The sequence below is a fragment of the Cherax quadricarinatus genome, chromosome 87 (assembly GCF_038502225.1).
Source record: "Cherax quadricarinatus isolate ZL_2023a chromosome 87, ASM3850222v1, whole genome shotgun sequence".
Classification (NCBI taxonomy): Eukaryota; Metazoa; Arthropoda; class Malacostraca; order Decapoda; family Parastacidae; genus Cherax; species Cherax quadricarinatus.
The window spans coordinates 13,765,984-13,788,988 of NC_091378.1; the positions used below are offsets into that span (position 1 = coordinate 13,765,984).

At 39.0% G+C, this 23,005-nt stretch overlaps 1 protein-coding gene across 1 annotated transcript in view; it reads left to right on the forward strand.

Annotated features, from left to right (window-relative positions):
- The window catches only part of LOC128703844 (TBC1 domain family member 14), a 104,297-nt gene that overhangs the window by 14,769 nt on the left and 66,523 nt on the right, over positions 1-23,005 (forward strand). The window contains exons 2-3 of the mRNA XM_070103779.1: positions 4,535-4,666; positions 19,818-19,968. Of these exons, the coding sequence (XP_069959880.1) occupies positions 4,535-4,666; positions 19,818-19,968 (283 nt within the window). The remainder of the gene's footprint in view (positions 1-4,534; positions 4,667-19,817; positions 19,969-23,005) is intronic.

Here is a 23,005-nt window from a genome sequence, read left to right on the forward strand (position 1 = left end):
TGGGGTAGGTTTAAAAATGTAGTGTTAGAGTGTTCAGCAGAAGTTTGTGGTTACAGGAAAGTGGGTGCGGGAGGGAAGAGGAGCGATTGGTGGAATGATGATGTGAAGAGAGTAGTAAGGGAGAAAAAGTTAGCATATGAGAAGTTTTTACAAAGTAGAAGTGATGCAAGGAGGGAAGAGTATATGGAGAAAAAGAGAGAGGTTAAGAGAGTGGTGAAGCAATGTAAAAAGAGAGCAAATGAGAGAGTGGGTTTGATGTTATCAACAAATTTTGTTGAAAATAAGAAAAAGTTTTGGAGTGAGATTAACAAGTTAAGAAAGCCTAGAGAACAAATGGATTTGTCAGTTAAAAATAGGAGAGGAGAGTTATTAAATGGAGAGTTAGAGGTATTGGGAAGATGGAGGGAATATTTTGAGGAATTGTTAAATGTTGATGAAGATAGGGAACCTGTGATTTCGTGTATAGGGCAAGGAGGAACAACATCTTGTAGGAGTGAGGAACAGCCAGTTGTGAGTGTGGGGGAAGTTCGTGAGGCAGTAGGTAAAATGAAAGGGGGTAAGGCAGCCGGGATTGATGGGATAAAGATAGAAATGTTAAAAGCAGGTGGGGATATGGTTTTGGAGTGGTTGGTGCAATTATTTAATAAATGTATGGAAGAGGGTAAGGTACCTAGGGATTGGCAGAGAGCATGCATAGTTCCTTTGTATAAAGGCAAAGGGGATAAAAGAGAGTGCAAAAATTATAGGGGGATAAGTCTGTTGAGTATACCTGGCAAAGTGTATGGTAGAGTTATTATTGAAAGAATTAAGAGTAAGACGGAGAATAGAATAGCAGATGAACAAGGAGGCTTTAGGAAAGGTAGGGGGTGTGTGGACCAGGTGTTTACAGTGAAACATATAAGTGAACAGTATTTAGATAAGGCTAAAGAGGTCTTTGTGGCATTTATGGATTTGGAAAAGGCGTATGACAGGGTGGATAGGGGGGCAATGTGGCAGATGTTGCAGGTGTATGGTGTAGGAGGTAGGTTACTGAAAGCAGTGAAGAGTTTTTACGAGGATAGTGAGGCTCAAGTTAGAGTATGTAGGAAAGAGGGAAATTATTTCCCAGTAAAAGTAGGCCTTAGACAAGGATGTGTGATGTCACCGTGGTTGTTTAATATATTTATAGATGGGGTTGTAAGAGAAGTAAATGCGAGGGTCTTGGCAAGAGGCGTGGAGTTAAAAGATAAAGAATCACACATAAAGTGGGAGTTGTCACAGTTGCTCTTTGCTGATGACACTGTGCTCTTGGGAGATTCTGAAGAGAAGTTGCAGAGATTGGTGGATGAATTTGGTAGGGTGTGCAAAAGAAGAAAATTGAAAGTGAATACAGGAAAGAGTAAGGTTTTGAGGATAGGTTGGTAGACACTGATGACACTGTGCTCTTGGGAGATTCTGAAGAGAAGTTGCAGAGATTGGTGGATGAATTTGGTAGGGTGTGCAAAAGAAGAAAATTGAAAGTGAATACAGGAAAGAGTAAGGTTATGAGGATAACAAAAAGATTAGGTGATGAAAGATTGGATATCAGATTGGAGGGAGAGAGTATGGAGGAGGTGAATGTATTCAGATATTTGGGAGTGGACGTGTCAGCGGATGGGTCTATTAAAGATGGGGTGAATCATAGAATTGATGAGGGGAAAAGGGTGAGTGGTGCACTTAGGAGTCTGTGGAGACAAAGAACTTTGTCCTTGGAGGCAAAGAGGGGAATGTATGAGAGTATAGTTTTACCAACGCTCTTATATGGGTGTGAAGCATGGGTGATGAATGTTGCAGCGAGGAGAAGGCTGGAGGCAGTGGAGATGTCATGTCTGAGAGCAATGTGTGGTGTGAATATAATGCAGAGAATTCGTAGTTTGGAAGTTAGGAGGAGGTGCGGGATTACCAAAACTGTTGTCCAGAGGGCTGAGGAAGGGTTGTTGAGGTGGTTCGGACATGTGGAGAGAATGGAGTGAAACAGAATAACTTCAAGAGTGTATCAGTCTGTAGTGGAAGGAAGGCGGGGTAGGGGTCGGCCTAGGAAAGGTTGGAGGGAGGGGGTAAAGGAGGTTTTGTGTGCGAGGGGCTTGGACTTCCAACAGGCATGTGTGAGCGTGTTTGATAGGAGTGAATGGAGACAAATGGTTTTTAATACTTTACGTGCTGTTGGAGTGTGAGCAAAGTAACATTTATGAAGGGGTTCAGGGAAACCGGCAGGCCGGACTTGAGTCCTGGAGATGGGAAGTACAGTGCCTGCACTCTGAAGGAGGGGTGTTAATGTTGCAGTTTAAAAACTGTAGTGTAAAGCACCCTTCTGGCAAGACAGTGATGGAGTGAATGATGGTGAAAGTTTTTCTTTTTCGGGCCACCCTGCCTTGGTGGGAATCGGCCAGTGTGATAATAAAAAATAAAATTACAAAACAGTAAATCTTCTATTTTTTGGTTTGAATAAAAATTCATTATGAATAAAAAATCAAAATGGAATTTATTTGTAAAGCCTGAAAACATAACTAATGAATAGAGGAAATGTTAGTTTAGTGCCAGGAATGTCTGCATTTTTTATTCTAGGCCCTATTTTGAAATTTTGAGTTTCAAACTTTCTTCATTCCAGAAGGTTGTTGAAGTGCTGATACCAAACGAATTTGTTCCCATAAGGAATAATGTAAATTAAATTAATCCATTTCAGACCCCCAAAAATACACTTACAAAAGCACTTCCAATAATTCACTTACATAACTGGTTGAGTTCGGAGCAGTTTGAAACTTGGGGTACCACTGTATGTATTTTGAACTTTGCATTAAATTGGCCAAATTACCAATTTCCAATAACTTTATTTTGTAGTTGAAACAGTTGACTTGGCAATTTCTTGTGCTCAATCGATAGAATAGATGTAATACTAGTGAAATAGCTAAGAATTTGGTCGACTGGAATAATGTAATTGGCCTAAAATGGGAGTCAAAGTCTGTAAAATTGCTGATGTGTAAATGTCACTGACACATCAAAATTTGCAAGAGCATAATTTCGTCAATTTTCCATCAAATTTCATACTTTTTGTTATATTACCTTCAGAAAAAGATTCTCTACCATTTCATAAGAAAAAATAATTTTTTTTTTTTAAATTCTTGGACCCTGGTGCACACTTTGAAATTTGACCTCTGGACCCTGAAAGGGTTAAATCATAAATATTTGATACTTAAATTTATTCTACACCAAATAGTTTGGTGGATATAATTGGTTTTTCACAAAGCAGATAATGGTGAGCTAGTAACACTGTGCACATTTTAAACACCAAAAAGTATATAAACCCTTGCAAAGTTTTATCTAATATTTGAATTTAAACATGTTTTTCTAATCCTGAATGCAGCAATATGAAAAATACAGTGGAATCTCTAATTACGAGTGCATCCATGTGCGAGTTTTCCCAGATATGAGCAGTCGCTTGGTAAATGTTTTGCTTCCAGATGCGAGTGAAATTTCCAGATGCGAGCGGGCCTCAAGGGAGGGTCCTTGACGCTGGTGAGGGGCTCTTGCTTTTGATCTAGGGAATTGGATCTCAGTTGTTTGTTGCACTATCTTATTGAAACTTGGGCAATGTATGATGGAAAGATGTTTCTTAACGTACACCAAAAATGAAAGAAATCAGACCATAAATAACGGAGTTCACTTCTCAACCATTTGATAGAATGGAAGATATATTAAAGAAATAGATATGATTTTGATTGATTTCACAACGAAAAGTACCTCGAAACTGAGCTCAAATTAGCAGAAATGTTTGATTCTTTGGCGATGTTCAAGAGTAAACAATGTCCATTCCAGTATGCAGTCATGAATGGGTTGACATTATTTATACAATTATTACAATAATGCAGTAGTCTGCAAAACAGTAAATCTTCTATTTTTTGTGTGAATAAAAATTACAAATTATTTATATAATAATAATAATAATAATAATAATAATAATAATAGTATCATATAATATAATAATATTATTAATAATAAAATAATATGTATAATAATAATGTACTATATAATAATAATTTTAATAATAGATGACTTCAAAAAGCCATCACTAGATGGCAGTGATTGCCACAACAATGCAGGAGTGGTTGTGGCCGCCTCCACTTATCACATAATGACATGTTTTATTCATTCTAGAGTATATGCATGTATCAGGTTTCTGTGTTATTTATATTGTTTAATATGTCATATTTGATGAATGTGATAGATTAATAAGCCGTATAGATGGTACTAGCGAAATATTGAAGTATCTTGTCGTGCCTCCTGTGTCCCGGAATGGATTAATTGCATTTCAGTTAATTTAAATTAGGAAAATTGACTGCAAACCAGCAACTCCAGATGTGAGCAAGGTCATGGAATGGATTAAACTCCTAAGTAGAGGTTGCACTGTACATGTATAGTATAAAAAATTTATTTTGTAAAACTGTGAAAAAAAAGTAAAAAAATACAATTCTCCATATAATTTTGTATATTGTGTACTCTTGCTTAACATTTTCTTCAGGCACACTCATAAAAAATGCCGTGAGTTGTGGTGGCAAGGTCTTCCCTCGTGTGTGAGAGGAAAAGTCTGGAAGTTAGCCATAGGAAATGATTTGAATATCACTCCACAACTCTACAGCATAATGGTTCAAAGGTAAAGTAAACTTTTTTTCTTAGTAACAAATCTAATTTTAAAATTACTTTGTGCACGTTTTCACACAACACACCACTAACTCGTCACTTACAGTCTAGTTAGTCTTATTTTGTCTTCCTTTATAGTATGAACTCTAACTTCATGGGAGTCAAGTTCCTGAGTCTTCAAATACCACTAAATTTTGTTTGTAGGTTAACAATTATTGGTACTTATAGACTTTTTGAGAGAGAAGAAGATTTAGGCATTGAAATACAATGAGACAGTTAAGAAAAAGAGTCCTGTGGTACTTTTCATGAGGCCAAAACAGATTGCAGTGGTTAGCAAAGCTAACCACTGCAATTTAACCAACCAGCTAACCAACCAGTGGTTAGCTTTGCTAACCACTAATCCACTAACTAAAAATTAGCTCTGCTAACACTAAACTGCTAAACGAGTGAAAAAATTAGTGGAAGCTAACACTAGCCGCTAATTTTTTCACATGAATTCAGATTCTGTTTAGTTTTTTGATCTTTTACTTTTAAGACTTTTAGACCAGACCTGGGGAACTTCCTAATAAGATATAGAATGCCAAGGTCATAGGATGATCAAGTGCTGCTAGTGCGAAAATAGCGATTGCTTAATTTTGTGATGTAACACGAGTGACTGACAAGGACACACTTGTTGCTATACTGAAGCCTCATAGCACATGAGCAGATTGAGTTAGCTTATTTGACTGTTCTCTTCATTAGTTCCAGTTACTCATTGTATTCATTCATTTTATTCTGTTTCTGTTCATGATTGCATTTAACTTAATTTAGATTTTGAACCCAATAAACTACAAACAAGTAGTTGAAAATCATACTTAGAGTTGAAACTTTGAGGCCAACTTATTGCTGCTCCAGCGATACAGTCATACAGGTACACACAAATAGATAAATGAACAAATGAAATCAAACATCACTTTAAATCCAACATATACTTTATTTACTGTACAAAATGCATAGCATGAAGCAGAGGCCTGAGCGACCTCTGCTTCATCCACAGCTGCTGCAGACTCCTCAACAACACCTTCAGGTGGAACAGAAACGTTCCCCCTGTTCATAATGATAAGTAACAATGCACCCAGGTGGTCGCTGACACTGTAAGACTATAACATTGCTGCTCAGATGCTGCTGCTGCTGCTGCATTGACAAGTCACGTTTACATGTAGTCAGCCAATAGCGTGCCTGACTGACTGTTGGCGAAACACCCACAAGAGAGAGGAACCAACACGTGCACCATTGAAAAGGGATTGCTTTCCAACTACCAACAATGTATGAATTTTTTTTAGTGGATTCAAAGTTAGCAGAACTTCATTTAGCAAAAGCTAATTGGTCCATTAATGTTTTTTGAAGTTAGCAGAAATGCTAATCTGCTAAACAAAAAGTTAGTTCTGCTAATTAGTGGTTAGCAAATTAGCAGAACTATGCCCACCACTGACAGATTGACACTATGAGAAAAATGTGAATAATCAAAACTTTTCATTGGAGGCCTTCATAAAAGTAACAGTAACAATAACAAATTTTATTTTAACATAACAGATATTTGTACAAAGGAGTGTATCAGTTTGGTGAACGTGCCAAAAGCCCCTTTATATGCAGGGCATTTCGGGCAAACTTAAGACTAACTTAAGATTCATAAAGCAATAACAATGCACTCATTGTACATATGGTCATTAGGTGAGTTACAGTGAATACAAGAAAATTGAATAACCAACTAGTTTATGCTAGATAACAAAAAAAGGCACAATACCGTGACTGGAAGGATACACAAATAACCCGCACATAGAAGAGAGGAGCTTACGACAACGTTTTGTTCCAAGTCGGACCAAAATGTCGTTGTAAGCTCCTCTCTTTTATGTGTAGTTTATGCTATGTGGCTTTAATAAGTTCGGTAAAGAAGAATTACAGTTTTGAAATAGTACAATGGACCCCCGGGTTACGTAATTAATCTGTTCCAGAGAGAGTGACTTATCCCGAATCTGACGTATTCCGAATTAATTTTCCCCATAAGAAATAATGGAAATCCAATTAATCCGTTTCAGACACCCAAAACTATTAAAAAAATGTTTTCTACATGAAATATACATTTACCTACACAGAAAACAATGATACATGAAGAATAAAACAATAATAACATCACACTTAACTTTATTGAAGACAAGGTGATGTATGGAAGACTGGAGGAGGGGAGAGGATGGAGGAGTTTACAATTGTTTGGAAGGGGAATCCCGTTCCATAAAGACTTCAAGTACCAAGTCCTTATCCTGAGTTACTTCCCTCCTTTGTTTTTTAATGCCACTATGACCAGCTTGAGAGTCACTGGACCCCTGTCGCTCAAAAAAGTGTTCCAGAGAGGTCTGTTTCTGGTGTATGTTAGGAATTGTGTTGGGAGACAGGACAAAATAGTCCTTCAATATGACACTAATATCAGCTCTATGGCTTGTTTATCTAGCACAATTCATCTAATATGACATAATAAACAATATTAATAGCATAGAAACATGATATATACTCTATAATGAATAAAATATGGTATTACGAATGTCACGAGTAGTGGTGTGTTTGTTGTTGGGTGTATAAGGGCCACTGAAAGATAAGCCTTACATAGTGGTGGTGAAAGCGGCAGCAGAGGCGGTGTTAGTCAGTAGCCCTCTATACCTCCAACAACAATGGAGGAGTCAGTTTTGTGCTGTCCTTTTTCTGTCGATTAATCGCTTAACTGACTTGCTACACTTTATTGCTGGCTGGCACTAAAGCCTTTATAGACTCCTGTTGCTTTAATATTGTACATATTACAGGATCACTGAAAAAGGCACATTCTCCCCTCTCAGCCCTTTATGAAAGGGCTGGCTGGCACTAGAAGCTTTCTTTGGGCCCATGGTGGCTTATTTAGCCGTTACAAGCACTAAAAAAAATGGAATAATGCAAAATGTATCATATGAATGCATGGGATCGTCCTTACTCACTGGTAAACAATGGCACACTGGCTGTACATGGAGTGTCGAAGCCGCTCAGGCCCTGACATGAATGCCTTTTACCGAATTCAGTGACGTTCACAAAAAACTGTTACTTATTCCGAATATTATTTATTCAGATGATGAATTAATCTGGGGTTCCACTGTATATAAAAAATACAGTACAGCCTCTCCTCACATAACGATGGAGTTTTCTTCCTAAGTCCACATTGGTAAACGAATTTGTTGCTAAGTGAGGAGCATATTGTCATGGCTGTGGGTTTTTGTCAAATATCTTTGATGTTGTTTTAATGTAATTTTTGCACCATTTATAACATTTCTGTTACATTTTTAAATGTTTATTCAGTAGTGTACCATACAGTAGGGCTCCACTTATACAGCAGGTTAGGTTCCAGGCTACTGCTGGAAAGTGGACATCGCCAGAAAGCAGAACACCATTTGTTTCCACTTATAAATGTCAGATAATACGTTTACACTAACATATATTAAGTAAGCGATAGAACAAGGCATTAAAAAATAATAAAAAGTAAAATATACACAGTACACTCATTACTTACCTCAAAATATTGGTAGTCTTAATGTAGGGTGAGAAGTGAGTAGTGTTTATTGTAAGAAGTTAGGTGTGGTAGGTATGGTAGCCAGCCAAGCCACCCCACCCCACCCACACGTAATATACTTCAACATTTAAAGAGCCCTAGAGCAATAAAATGCATATAAGGTACACTCATTACTTTTTTTTTTTTAACACATCGGCCGATTCCCACCAAGGCAGGGTGGCCCAAAAAAGAAATACTTCCATCATCATTCACTCCATCACTGTCTTGCCAGAGGGGTGCTTTACACTACAGTTATAAAACTGCAACATTAACACCCCTCCTTCAGAGTGTAGACACTGTTCTTCCCATCTCCAGGACTCAAGTCTGGCCTGTCGGTTTCCCTGAATCCCTTCATAAATGTTACTTTGCTCACACTCCAACAGCACTTCAAGTATTAAAAACCATTTGTCTCCATTCACTCCTATCAAATACGCTCACACATGCTTGCTGGAAGTCCAAGCCCCTCACACACAAAACCTCTTTTACCCCTTCCCTCCAACCCTTCCTAGGCCGACCCCTACCCTACCTTCCCTCCACTACAGATTTATACACTCTCGAAGTCATTCTGTTTTGTTCCATTCTCTCTACGTGTCCAAACCACCTCAATAACCCCTCCTCAGCCCTCTGGATAATAGTTTTGGTAATCCCACACCTTCTAATTTCCAAACTATGAATTCTCTGCATTATATTCACACCACACATTGCTCTCAGATATGACATCACTGTCTCCAGCCTCCTCCTCATTACAACATTCATCACCCATGCTTCACACCCATACAAGAGTGTTGGTACAACTGTACTCTCATACATTCCCCTCTTTGCTTTCATGGACAAAGTTATTTGTCTCCACAGACTCTTAAGTGCATCACTCACCCTTTTCCTCTCATCAGTTCTATGATTCACCTCATCCTTCATAGACCCATCTGCTGACACTTCCACTCCTAAATATCTGAATACATTCACCTCCTCCATACTCTCTCCCTCCAATCTGATATCCAATCTTTTGGCATCTATTCTTTTTATCCTCATCACCACGCTCTTTCCTCTATTCACTTTTAATTTTCTTCTTTTACATACCCTACCAAATTCATCCACCAGCCTCTGCAACTTCTCTTCAGAATCTCCCAAAAGCACAGTGTCATCAGCAAAGAGCAACTGTGAGAACTCCCACTTTGTGTTTGATTCTTTATCTTTTAACTCCACACCTCTTGCCAAGACCCTTGCATTCACTTCTCATACAACCCCATCTATAAATATATTGAACAACCACGGTGACATCACACATCCTTGTCTAAGGCCTACTTTTACTGGGAAATAATCTCCCTCTCTCCTACATACTCTAACCTGAGCCTCACTATCCTCATAAAAGCTCTCCATTGCTTTCAATACCCTACCTCCTATTTATTTATTTATTTTATGTCTTTGCAAACAGTACATTGAGATTTTGTATTTACAGTAGTGGGTTGCAATGCAAAGAGAGCCTCTATTATGCCTAGGCAGTATGGGCCAACTTAACATTATTGGCTTACAGTCTACTTAATACTAAGGAGTATATCATAGTTGTACAGTAGGATAGTAATTATTTCATAGTTGTACAGTAGAATATTAATTATAAATGAATCAAAATTTGTATAAAATGCTTTTGTGAAAACAATAATTCAATTATATTCCTGTCAACAATGGATAAAAGGTTCAATGTGATTGTTTCAGTAATGATGTGGGAGTACATAGGTGAGTAAGTGTGTACTGAGTATTTAGCATTTAGTCTAGGGCCATTAATTTCTTTTGAGAAGAGTCTTAAATTGATTTTCAGACTGGGTTACTCTAATATCTTCTGGTAATGAATTCCATATTTTGGGGTCCTTTATGTGCATAGAGTTTTTACACAGTGTGATATATCAAAAAGAGATCTGTGTCTTGTGTTGTGATCATGTGTCCTGTTTAGGTTGGTGAGAAGTTTGAGTGGGGGTGTATATTTGCGTGTATTGTTCTGTGTATGTAGTAGGCACATGAATAAGTATGGATGCTCTTAATGGTGAGTAGATTCAGACTTTTGCAAATTGATGGAGTATGCTGGCAGGAGTGGGAATTTGTTATCATTCTTACTGCTGCCTTTTGCTGGGTTATTAGGGGTTTTAGGTGATTGGATGTTGTTGATCCCCATGCACAAATTCCATATGTAAGATAAGGGTATATGAGTGAATGGTACAGTGCCAGGAGAGGTGATTGTGGAACGTAGTACCTTATCTTTGATAGTATGCCTACAGTCTTGGAGATTTTCTTGGTGATTTGTTGTATGTGTGTCCTGAACTTAAGGCTACTGTCAAGGTGGATACCAAGGAATTTTCCCTCTGTGAGTCTTGTGACTGGTCTTGTGAATAATACAAAATTTATCGAATGTATGCGTGCAACCGTGTCCGCCCGGCTTGTAAACAATGTCACACTAGCTCAGCTGAGGTACTCAGGCCAGACAGACGCGTGGACGCGTATGGGACGAATGATGTAAGTCTAGTTTTTCAACGTATGTTGGGGTCAAATTGTATGTCGAGGTCAAATTTTTATGCTGACAAGCATCATAAGTCAGTTTTAACATAGGTTGAGGACATCGTAAGCCGGGGGTCCACTGTACTGTTCACCTGTAGGTTTCACTGTAAACACTTGGTCTACACACCCCCTACCTTTTCTAAAGCCTCCTTGTTCATCTACTATCTTAGTCTCCATCTTACTCTTAATTCTTTCAATAATAACTCTACCATAGACTTTACCAGGTATATTCAACAGACTTATTCCCATGTACGGTGAAACATCAAATATTGAACTGCTCCCAGCTCAACCAATTATGCAAGTGTATTTTCGTAAGTGCTTTTATAAGTGTATTTTTGAGGGTCTGAAATTAACTAATCTAATTTACATTATTCCTGATGGGAATAAATTCGTTCGGTAACGACACTCGAACAGCCGTCTGGAACGAAGAAAGTTTGATATTTGAGGTTCCACTGTAATTTTTGCACTCTCTTTTATCCCCTTTGCCTTTTTACAAAGAAACTATGCATTCTCTTTGCCAATCCCTAGGTACCTTACCCTCTTTCATACTTACCTTATAATATTTGTAATCTTAATGGTCTTAATATAGGGTGCAAGTTGAATAGTAGGGTAGGTAGGTATCGAATAGTGTTTTAGGTATCGTAACACCATCTGGCCACCCCACCCACGCATTATATACAGTGGACCCCCGGTTCGCGATATTAATCAGTTCCTGAGAGCTCATCGTAAACCAAAATTATCGGAAAGCGAATCAGTTTTCCCTATAAGAAATAATGGAAATCAAATTAATCCATGCAAGACACCCAAAAGTATGAAAAAAAACTTTTACTTCATGAAATATTAAGTTTAATGCAACAGAATAATTACAATAACAACAATAACAATAGAATAATAACAATAGAATAATTGACACTTACCTTTAATGAAGATCTGGTGGTGATTGATGGGATGGGAGGAGGGGAGAGAGTGGATGGTGTTAGTGTTTAGAAGGGGAATCCCCCTCCATTAGGACTTGAGGTGTCAAGTCCTTTTCCGGGGTTACTTCCCTTCTTTTAATGCCACTAGGACCAGCTTGAGAGTCACTGGACTTGTGTCGCACAACATATCTGTCCATAGAGGCCTGTACCTCTCGTTCCTTTATTTTTATTATTATTTTATTATTATCACACTGGCCGATTCCCACCAAGGCAGGGTGCCCCGAAAAAGAAAAACTTTCACCATCATTTACTCCATCACTGTCTTGCCGGAAGGGTGCTTTACACTACAGCTTTTAAACTGCAACATTAACACCCCTCCTTCAGAGTGCAGGCACTGTACTTCCCATCTCCAGGACTCAAGTCCGGCCTGCCGGTTTCCCTGAACCCCTTCATAAATGTTACTTTTCTAACACTCCAACAGCACGTCAAGTATTAAAAACCATTTGTCTCCATTCACTCCTATCAAACACGCTCATGCATGCCTGCTGGAAGTCCAAGCCCCTTGCACACAAAACCTCCTTTACCCCCTCCCTCCAACCTTTCCTAGGCTGACCCCTACCCCGCCTTCCTTTCACTGCAGACTGATACACTCTTGAAGTCACTCTGTTTTGCTCCATTCTCTCTACATGTCCGAACCACCTCAACAACCCTTTCTCAGCCCTCTGGACAACAGTTTTGGTAATCCCCCACCTCCTCCTAACTTGCAAACTACGAATTCTCTGCATTATATTCACACCACACATTGCCCTCAGACATGACATCTCCACTGCCTCCAGCCTTCTCCTCGCTGCAACATTAATCATCCATGCTTCACACCCACTTTCCTAAAGTGGTTCACAACAGTGTCATTGTACAAGTTGCCAACATGGCTTGCAGCAACTGTCTGAGGGTGATTTTCATCGAAAAAGCTTTGCACTTTAAGACACATTGCACACATTTCCTTAATCTTTGAAGTAGACAACTTCTTCAATTTCTCTATCCCCTCCTCCGGAGCAGTTTCCTCATGTCTGGCCTCTTGCTGTTGAATATGATCTAGCAGCTCATCAGTGGTTGTTCGTCATTGTCCTCCTCCATCAACTCTTCCACATCCTCCCCACTAACCTCCAACCCCAAGAACTTCCCCAATGCCACAATGGATTCCTCAACTGGCAGGCTTCTCAGGGTTTGCCTCAAACCCTTTGAAATCCCTTTTGTCTACACATTCTGGCCACAGCTTTTTCCAAGCAGAGTTCAAGGCCCTCTTAGTCACTCCCTCCCAAGCCTTACCTATAAGGTTTACACAATTGAGAATATTAAAGTGATCCTCCAAAACTCCTTTAGAGTCAATAAAGTATCTGTGGTCACTTCAAAGCACCTTTCAAACATAGCTTTTGTGTACAGTTTCTTGAAGTTGGAAATGACCTGCTGGTCCATGGGCTGCAGGAGAGGAGTGGCATTAGGAAGCAAAAACTTGACCTTAATGAAGCTCATGTCCCCAGAAAGTCGTTCTGCCAAGTCTGTAGGATGACCAGGGGCATATTCTAACACCAGGAGGCACTTAAGGTCTAATTTCTTTTCAGTCAGGTAATTTTTCACATTGGGGGCAAATGCATGGTGTAACCAGTCATAGAAAAAGTCCCTAGTGACCCATGCCTTACTGTTTGCCCTCCACAGCACACACAAATTAGCCTTGAGGATATTCTTTTGCCTGAATGCTCTGGGAGTTTCTGAGTGATACACTAATAAAGGCTTCACTTTGCAATCACCACTAGCATTGGCACACATCAGAAGAGTAAGCCTGTCTTTCATAGGCTTATATCCTGGGAGTGCCTTTTCCTCCTGAGTAATATAGGTCCTGCTTGGAAATTTCTTCCAAAACAGGCCTGTTTCGTCACAATTAAACACTTGTTAAGGTTTCAATCCTTCAGCCTCGATGTATTCCTTGAATTCCTGCACATATTTTTCAGCTGCTTTGTGGTCTGAACTGGCAGCCTCACCATGCCTAATCACACTATGTATGCCACTACGATTCTTAAATCTTTCAAACCAACCTTTGCTGGCCTTAAATTCACTCACATCACCACTAGTTGCAGGCAATTTCTTAACCAAATCGTCATGCAACTGCCTAGCCTTTTCACAAATGATTGCTTGAGAGATGCTATCTCCTGCTATCTGTTTTTCATTTATCCACACCAATAACAGTCTCTCAACATTTTCTAACACTTGTGGTCGCTGTTTCGTAATCACAGTTGCACCTTTTGCAAGAACAGCTTCCTTGATTGCCGTTTTCCTGCTCACTATAGTAGAGATGGTTGATTGGGGTTTACTATACAACCTGACCAGCTCCGACACACGCACTCCACTTTTGTACTTTGCAATTATCTCTTTCTTCATTTCAATAGTCATTAGCACCCTTGGTCTCGAAGGGTTGGCACTAGAAGCTTTCTTGGGGCCCAGAGTGACTTATTTTGCAGAAACAAGCACAAAAAACAGTGATAATATGGATAATATGGAATGTACTGAATGTATCCTTAGATGCGCGCACACTGGCTGGCTTGTAAACACTGGCACACACGGGGCAGTTCAGGCCACACGTGGACACGTCTCGTACGAATTGCATCGGTTACCGGATTTATCGGATACCGATAGCATCATGAACCGGGGGTCCACTGTACTAGGCATTTAAAGTGCCATAGAGCAATAAAATGCAAATACAATACACTTATTACTTAAATTAAAATATTTGTAGTCTTAACACTTTGAGGGTTGAGACCCTCAATCCTTAACCCTTTGACTGTTTCGGTCATATATATACGTCTTACGAGCCACCATGTTTCACGTATATGTACTCAAAAATTCTAGCGGCTTCATATCAAGCAGGAGAAAGCTGGTAGGCCCACATGTGAGAGAATGGGTCTGTGTGGTCAGTGTGCATCATATAAAAAAAACCTGCAGCACGTAGTGCATAATGAGAAAAAATAAAAACTCCAACTGTTTTTTTTGGATTATAACGCCGACTTTGTGGTGTACAGTGGACCCTTGCCTAATGAACGCATTGCATAACGTTAAATCCGCCTAGCGATACATTTTAACGCAAAAATTTTTCCTCGGCTAGCGCTAAAAAACTTGCCCAACATGATTCGTTCCGTTCGAGACGCATCCACGTGTGGCCTGAGCGTGCCTCACTTGTCCCGTGGGTGCCAGTGTTTACAAGCCAGCCACCACAGTCGCATCCAAACATACAATCGGAACATTTCATATTATCACAGCATTTTTAGTGATTGCACCTGCAAAATAAGTGACCATGGGCCCCAAGAAAGCTTCTAGTACCAACCCTGTGATAAAAAGGGTGAGAATTAGTATGGAAATTAAGAAAGATTTTGAAGGGTTTGGGGCTAACCCTGAGATGCCTATGCCAGTTGTGGAATCCATTGTGCCTACTTCAAAGATTAAGGAAATGTGTGAAGAGCAGGTTGAACTGCTAACCTTTGTGGATGAAAATCACCCTAACACAGCTATTGCAAGCCATGCTGGTGACTATTACAATGACAATATTATGGCCCATTTTAGACAAATCTTAAAGGAACGGGAGGTACAGAGCTGTATGGACAGATATGTTGTGCGACAGAGGTCCAGTGACTCTCAAGCTGGTCCTAGTGGCATTAAAAGAAGAAGGGAAGTAACCCCGGAAAAGTACTTGACACCTCAAGTCCTAATGGAAAGGGTTTCCCCTTCTAAACATTAATACCATCCACACTCTCCCCTCCTCCCATCCCATCAATCATCACCAGATCTTCAATAAAGGTAAGTGTCATGTAATTGTACATGTCTTCTTCAGTTTGTGTGTATTAAAATTAATATTTCATTTGGTAAATTTTTTTTTTCATACTTTGAGGTGTCAGGAACAGATTAATTTGATTTCCATTATTTCTTATGGGGAAAATTAATTCGGCTAACGATAATTTCGCCTAACGTTGAGCTCTAAGGAACGGATTGATATCGTTAGGAGAGGGTCCACTGTATTTTCGTATAGTATTTATGGTTGTATTCTCGTTTTCTTGGTCTCATTTGATAGAATGGAAAACATGTTATAGAAATAAAGGTGATTTTGATTGGTTTTATGATGAAGAAAACCTTGAAATGGAGCTCAAAGTAGGGGAAATGTTTGATTTTTGCCAATGTTTAAAATTAAACAAATGATGTTGTTGTCCAATAAATGTCCAACTAGCCATTCTAATATGCAGTCACGAATGGGTTGACATTATTTATACAATTATTACAATATTGCAGTAGTCTGCATAACAGTAAATCTTCTATTTTTTGTTTGAATAAAAATTCAAAATAGAAAGCAAGAGTAATATCAGAGGGGCCTAGAGACGTGACTGATGAACAAAGAAAATGTTATTTTAGAGCCAGGAATGTCTGCATTGTTCATTCTGGACCCCATTTTGAAATTGGCATATTTTTTTAATTTTCGTGAAATTTGCCAAATTGCAAATTTCTGACCACGTTATTGGGTAGTTGAAATCGGTAAATGGGCAGTTTCTTGTACTCAGTCAATAGAACAAATGGAGTTCTAAAGAAATAGCTATGAGTTTGGTCGACTGGAACAATGGAATTAGCCGAAAATAGGACTCAAAGTGGGCGATATCGCTAATTTGTAAATATCGCCGCAGTCGCTAACTTTACAAGAGTAATTCTGTAAGTTTTCCATCAAATTTCATTCTTTTGATGTCATTACCATCAGGAAAAGATTCTCTATCATTTCATAAGAATTTTTTTTTTTTTTTTTTAAATTTTCCGACTCCAGGAGACACCTCAGGATTTGGGGTTTTGACAGTCAAGGGGTTAAAAAGCAGTGGAGTGTGCTGTTTAGTGCAGGAGTTGGTAATCAGTTGCACTGCAGTTTTTTGTTGGGTTATTAACCCTTAAACTGTTCAAACATAGATCTACGTTCCCCTGCGTGGCACTCCGAATATTTCGAAAAATATTTTTTTTTTTAATTAAAGAGGCAATTTTCTGTGTGGTATAAGACAAAAAAAAAATTAGAACCAGTGCTTACCGAGATATAAGACTGATATGTTGGCTCTGGGTGCTCACCTGATGGCAACATACAGTCCTGCAGGTTGCAGATTTATCTTTTTTCATTTTTATTTTTATTTGTATAATTTTTATGTTCTGATAATTACAGAGGGCTTAGGAAGGGTTGTTGAGGTGGTTCGGACATGTAGAGAGAATGGAGCGAAACAGAATGACTTCAAGAGCGTATCAGTGTGTAGTGGAAGGAAGGCGGGGTAGGGGTCGGCCTAGGAAAGGTTGGAGGGAGGGGGTAAAGGAGGTTTTGTGTGCGAGGGGCTTGGACTTCGAGCGGGCATGCGTGAGCGTGTTTGATAGGAGTGAATGGAGACAAATGGTTTTTAATACTTGACGTGCTGTTGGAGTGTGAGCAAAGTAACATTTATGAAGGGGTTCAGGGAAACCGGCAGGCCGGACTTGAGTCCTGGAGATGGGAAGTACAGTGCCTGCACTCTGAAGGAGGGGTGTTAATGTTGCAGTTTAAAAACTGTAGTGTAAAGCACCCTTCTGGCAAGACAGTGATGGAGTGAATGATGGTGAAAGTTTTTCTTTTTCGGGCCACCCTGCCTTGGTGGGAATTGGCCAGTGTGTTAATAAAAAAAATAATTACAATTTATAATAGTTCTTGTGATTTCACAGCCAATCTTTATTCTGACACTAATATTATGTTCTGAGATAGTATTCACATAATAACAATCACACCGACAGGTGAACATTTTCACCTGCCTTGGTCATTTACTATTGTCTAGAAATATATACAAAGTATTTATAGGTCTTTGCAATGTTTTAGACGCTCCATGAAGAATGGTGTTATGACAAGCGAGATAACTGGTGACAGCCAGTGACATATGATGAATGTGCGCTGCTGCAGGGAACCCTGGCTTTATTTGTTTTTGCTGTTGCACACAAACATGTCTGTCTGTCTAGCTCTGCTTATCTGTCTATCTAGCTCTGTTTATCTGTCTTTCTGTCTGCCTGGAGTATATATGAAACTCATTGAAGGATGGTATTGACAAGCATAAGATAACCAGTGACAGGCAGTGACATTTGATGAATGTGGGCTGCTGCAGGGAACCCTCGCTTTATTTGTTTTCACTGTTGCACACAAACATGTCTGTCTGTCTGTCTCTGTCTGTCTATATATCTGCCTGTTTATCTCTCTGTGTCTGTCTGTCTTTCCATCTGTTTGTCTCTGTCTCAGGGAGTGGCTGGTAAAGCTGTTGGTCTTTGGTTTAACCCTTAAACTGTCCAAACGTAGATCTACGTTTTTTCAACATTATGTAAAAAAAGTAGATCTTCTTTTATTTTTTTACATTTGAAAACATGTAAAAAAAACTTTGATCTACATTTTTTTTCTTATATTTGAAAATATGTAAAAAAATGTAGATCTACTTTTGGAGCACTACGCATGTGAACATAGATCTGCTTGGACAGTTTAAAGGTTAAGAGCTGCTCCCTGATTGCTGAACAAGTGACACTGCTATTACTTGCATCATGTTTATTATGTCTTATATCTACAAACACTGTATAGTACTTTACCTGGAACTTTTGGGTTATCCTAGTTAATTTAGACTATGTATAATAATTGTACTTATGTTTACATGTGAGAGACAGAGATAGACAGATATAGACAGACAGACAGAGATATAGATAGACAGAGACAGTGAAAGCCAGCCAAAGCAAGCCAGCTGGCCAGCCTGCCAAATACATAGAACATAAGAAAGAAGGAACACTGCAGCAGGCCTACTGGCCCGTGCAAGGCAGATGCATGTCACCCCCTGGCTTAGACCAATGACCCACCTAGTCAGGTCACATCTACTGAAGGAAGGAGCACAGCATCTGACCTAGTAGCACAAGCTAGTCAGGTCCAACTCACACCCACCCACACCCACTCATGTATTTATCTAACCTATTTTTACTTTCTTCTTAAAAGGGAAGTGTTAATACATGACATCAGTGAATCCCTGGTGTTTGCCACACTATTTGCTCTAGCTGGCACTCAGTTGAACTGGTGCTCCCATAAGGTACTAAACGGTCACTGATTTTTTTCATACTGAGTGCACAGACCCATTCTCTCATGTCTAGGCGACTCAGGCCTATCGCACCAATTTTGAAGGAAAGAAAAATAAAACATTGATCTACGTTTGGAACCCCCTGCACGTGAACGTAGATCTACGTGTGGACAGTTTAAGGGTTAAAGGTTTAAGGTGATTTATTGTGGCTGAGCCCAATGCTCAACTGTAAACTTGGGGGTTCGACCGTACTGTAGTAAATCTGCTAGACCATCTTGTCACACACTGTAATACACATTTTTATACATTTCATTAAAAAATAGATTTCTGCACCATCTACAAAAATTTTCTTCAGCCACTCACTTTTTGCACTAACGTAATTTTTGCCATACTATCTGACCTTTCATTTTTATATCAGTAAATATTTTTTTTTTATTGTTTTCCTTATTTGGTTGTTTATGTGGAAGCTTATGGCTTCACATGTTCTATACATAGCATGTGTGCATGAACCTCTTATTTAGGAAGATATTTTTAATGCATATTCCACGCATAGATTAACATATTAGGAGGTTTTGGAGAAAGTTTTTTTATTACTTGTTCAAGACTGTAATTATTGTCTAAACTGTAACTACTTTGAAAATACTGGCATACATTTAGTTTGATCAATATAATATATCACAATAGATTAAAACAAAAATACTTGCATTAATAATGAACATATTTTTTTGGTCAACCTACCTTTGCTTGCCCCAAATTTTCTTTTACTCAAAATGAATTTGATAGATTTGTTTTGTAATAGTGTATAATTTAAAGTATTACTTTAATATACATACCAATATGTATTTTAGTGCATGGTTGTCAGTGGCATGTAATTAAGAAACAGAATATTTTAATGTAGAGATTCTGTAGTTTTGTTGTTAAACTTTTTTGCAGCAGTACAGTTTTCCTAATAGTTTTCCTTGGCTCAATCAGGTCCATGGAAAAGCTGATGAGTTTTAGTGAATGTGGGAGCATGGCTAGCCTGGAGGAGGTGACTAGTGACTGTGGTGACCAGGAAGGAACCATAGACCTTATCCGTCTTGATGTCTCACGCACATTTCCTCACCTTTGCATCTTCCAGAAGGTAATTTCATCTTAACACATACATCCTTGGATTCTCTGACTCACTCTGTGCAGATATTCACACCCATATATGCATTAGGGAAATATTGCTCCCTATTAACTGCCTCCATTTCTATGTAGTTCTTTATTACTAAGGCTTTCATTACACATATTTGTTGTTGATTCCAAGGGTCATTGTCGCACTACCTGGTCTCAGGCCAGGCCTAGTAATCAGAATGTTGATAAAAAAATTCTTTGTCAGTCTAATCACACTTTTTTTAATGTCTTAATGAATATTAGGTAGTAGGTTGGTAGACAGCAACCACCCAGGGAAGTACTACCATCCTGCCAGATGACTGTGAAACAAAAACCTGTAACTGTTTTGCATGATGGTAGGATTGCTGGTTTCTTTTTCTGTCTCATAAACACGCTAAGATAACAGGGATATCTTGCTACTCCTACTTACACTTTGGTCACACTTCACAGACACACACATGCATATATATATATACATACATCTAGGTTTTTCTCCTTTTTCTAAATAGCTCTTGTTCTTTTTTATTTCTTCTATTGTCCATGGGGAAGTGGAAAAGAATCTTTCCTCCGTAAGCCATGCGTGTCGTATGAGGCGACTAAAATGCCGGGAGCAATGGGCTAGTAACCCCTTCTCCTGTATACAATTACTAAAAAAGAGAAGAAGAAAAACTTTATAAAACTGGGTTGCTTAAATGTGCGTGGATGTAGTGCGGATGACAAGAAACAGATGATTGCTGATGTTATGAATGAAAAGAAGTTGGATGTCCTGGCCCTAAGCGAAACAAAGCTGAAGGGGGTAGGAGAGTTTCAGTGGGGGGAAATAAATGGGATTAAATCTGGAGTATCTGAGAGAGTTAGAGCAAAGGAAGGGGTAGCAGTAATGTTAAATGATCAGTTATGGAAGGAGAAAAGAGAATATGAATGTGTAAATTCAAGAATTATGTGGATTAAAGTAAAGGTTGGATGCGAGAAGTGGGTCATAATAAGCGTGTATGCACCTGGAGAAGAGAGGAATGCAGAGGAGAGAGAGAGATTTTGGGAGATGTTAAGTGAATGTATAGGAGCCTTTGAACCAAGTGAGAGAGTAATTGTGGTAGGGGACTTGAATGCTAAAGTAGGAGAAACTTTTAGAGAGGGTGTGGTAGGTAAGTTTGGGGTGCCAGGTGTAAATGATAATGGGAGCCCTTTGATTGAACTTTGTATAGAAAGGGGTTTAGTTATAGGTAATACATATTTTAAGAAAAAGAGGATAAATAAGTATACACGATATGATGTAGGGCGAAATGACAGTAGTTTGTTGGATTATGTATTGGTAGATAAAAGACTGTTGAGTAGACTTCAGGATGTACATGTTTATAGAGGGGCCACAGATATATCAGATCACTTTCTAGTTGTAGCTACACTGAGAGTAAAAGGTAGATGGGATACAAGGAGAATAGAAGCATCAGGGAAGAGAGAGGTGAAGGTTTATAAACTAAAAGAGGAGGCAGTTAGGGTAAGATATAAACAGCTATTGGAGGATAGATGGGCTAATGAGAGCATAGGCAATGGGGTCGAAGAGGTATGGGGTAGGTTTAAAAATGTAGTGTTAGAGTGTTCAGCAGAAGTTTGTGGTTACAGGAAAGTGGGTGCAGGAGGGAAGAGGAGCGATTGGTGGAATGATGATGTAAAGAGAGTAGTAAGGGAGAAAAAGTTAGCATATGAGAAGTTTTTACAAAGTAGAAGTGATGCAAGGAGGGAAGAGTATATGGAGAAAAAGAGAGAAGTTAAGAGAGTGGTGAAGCAATGTAAAAAGAGAGCAAATGGGAGAGTGGGTGAGATGTTATCAACAAATTTTGTTGAAAATAAGAAAAAGTTTTGGAGTGAGATTAACAAGTTAAGAAAGCCTAGAGAACAAATGGATTTGTCAGTTAAAAATAGGAGAGGAGAGTTATTAAATGGAGAGTTAGAGGTATTGGGAAGATGGAAGGAATATTTTGAGGAATTGTTAAATGTTGATGAAGATAGGGAAGCTGTGATTTCGTGTATAGGGCAAGGAGGAATAACATCTTGTAGGAGTGAGGAAGAGCCAGTTGTGAGTGTGGGGGAAGTTCGTGAGGCAGTAGGTAAAATGAAAGGGGGTAAGGCAGCCGGGATTGATGGGATAAAGATAGAAATGTTAAAAGCAGGTGGGGATATAGTTTTGGAGTGGTTGGTGCAATTATTTAATAAATGTATGGAAGAGGGTAAGGTACCTAGGGATTGGCAGAGAGCATGCATAGTTCCTTTGTATAAAGGCAAAGGGGATAAAAGAGAGTGCAAAAATTATAGGGGGATAAGTCTGTTGAGTGTACCTGGTAAAGTGTATGGTAGAGTTATAATTGAAAGAATTAAGAGTAAGACGGAGAATAGGATAGCAGATGAACAAGGAGGCTTTAGGAAAGGTAGGGGGTGTGTGGACCAGGTGTTTACAGTGAAACATATAAGTGAACAGTATTTAGATAAGGCTAAAGAGGTCTTTGTGGCATTTATGGATTTGGAAAAGGCGTATGACAGGGTGGATAGGGGGGCAATGTGGCAGATGTTGCAAGTGTATGGTGTAGGAGGTAGGTTACTGAAAGCAGTGAAGAGTTTTTACGAGGATAGTGAGGCTCAAGTTAGAGTATGTAGGAAAGAGGGAAATTTTTTCCCAGTAAAAGTAGGCCTTAGACAAGGATGTGTGATGTCACCGTGGTTGTTTAATATATTTATAGATGGGGTTGTAAGAGAAGTAAATGCGAGGGTCTTGGCAAGAGGCGTGGAGTTAAAAGATAAAGAATCACACACAAAGTGGGAGTTGTCACAGCTGCTCTTTGCTGATGACACTGTGCTCTTGGGAGATTCTGAAGAGAAGTTGCAGAGATTGGTGGATGAATTTGGTAGGGTGTGCAAAAGAAGAAAATTAAAGGTGAATACAGGAAAGAGTAAGGTTATGAGGATAACAAAAAGATTAGGTGATGAAAGATTGAATATCAGATTGGAGGGAGAGAGTATGGAGGAGGTGA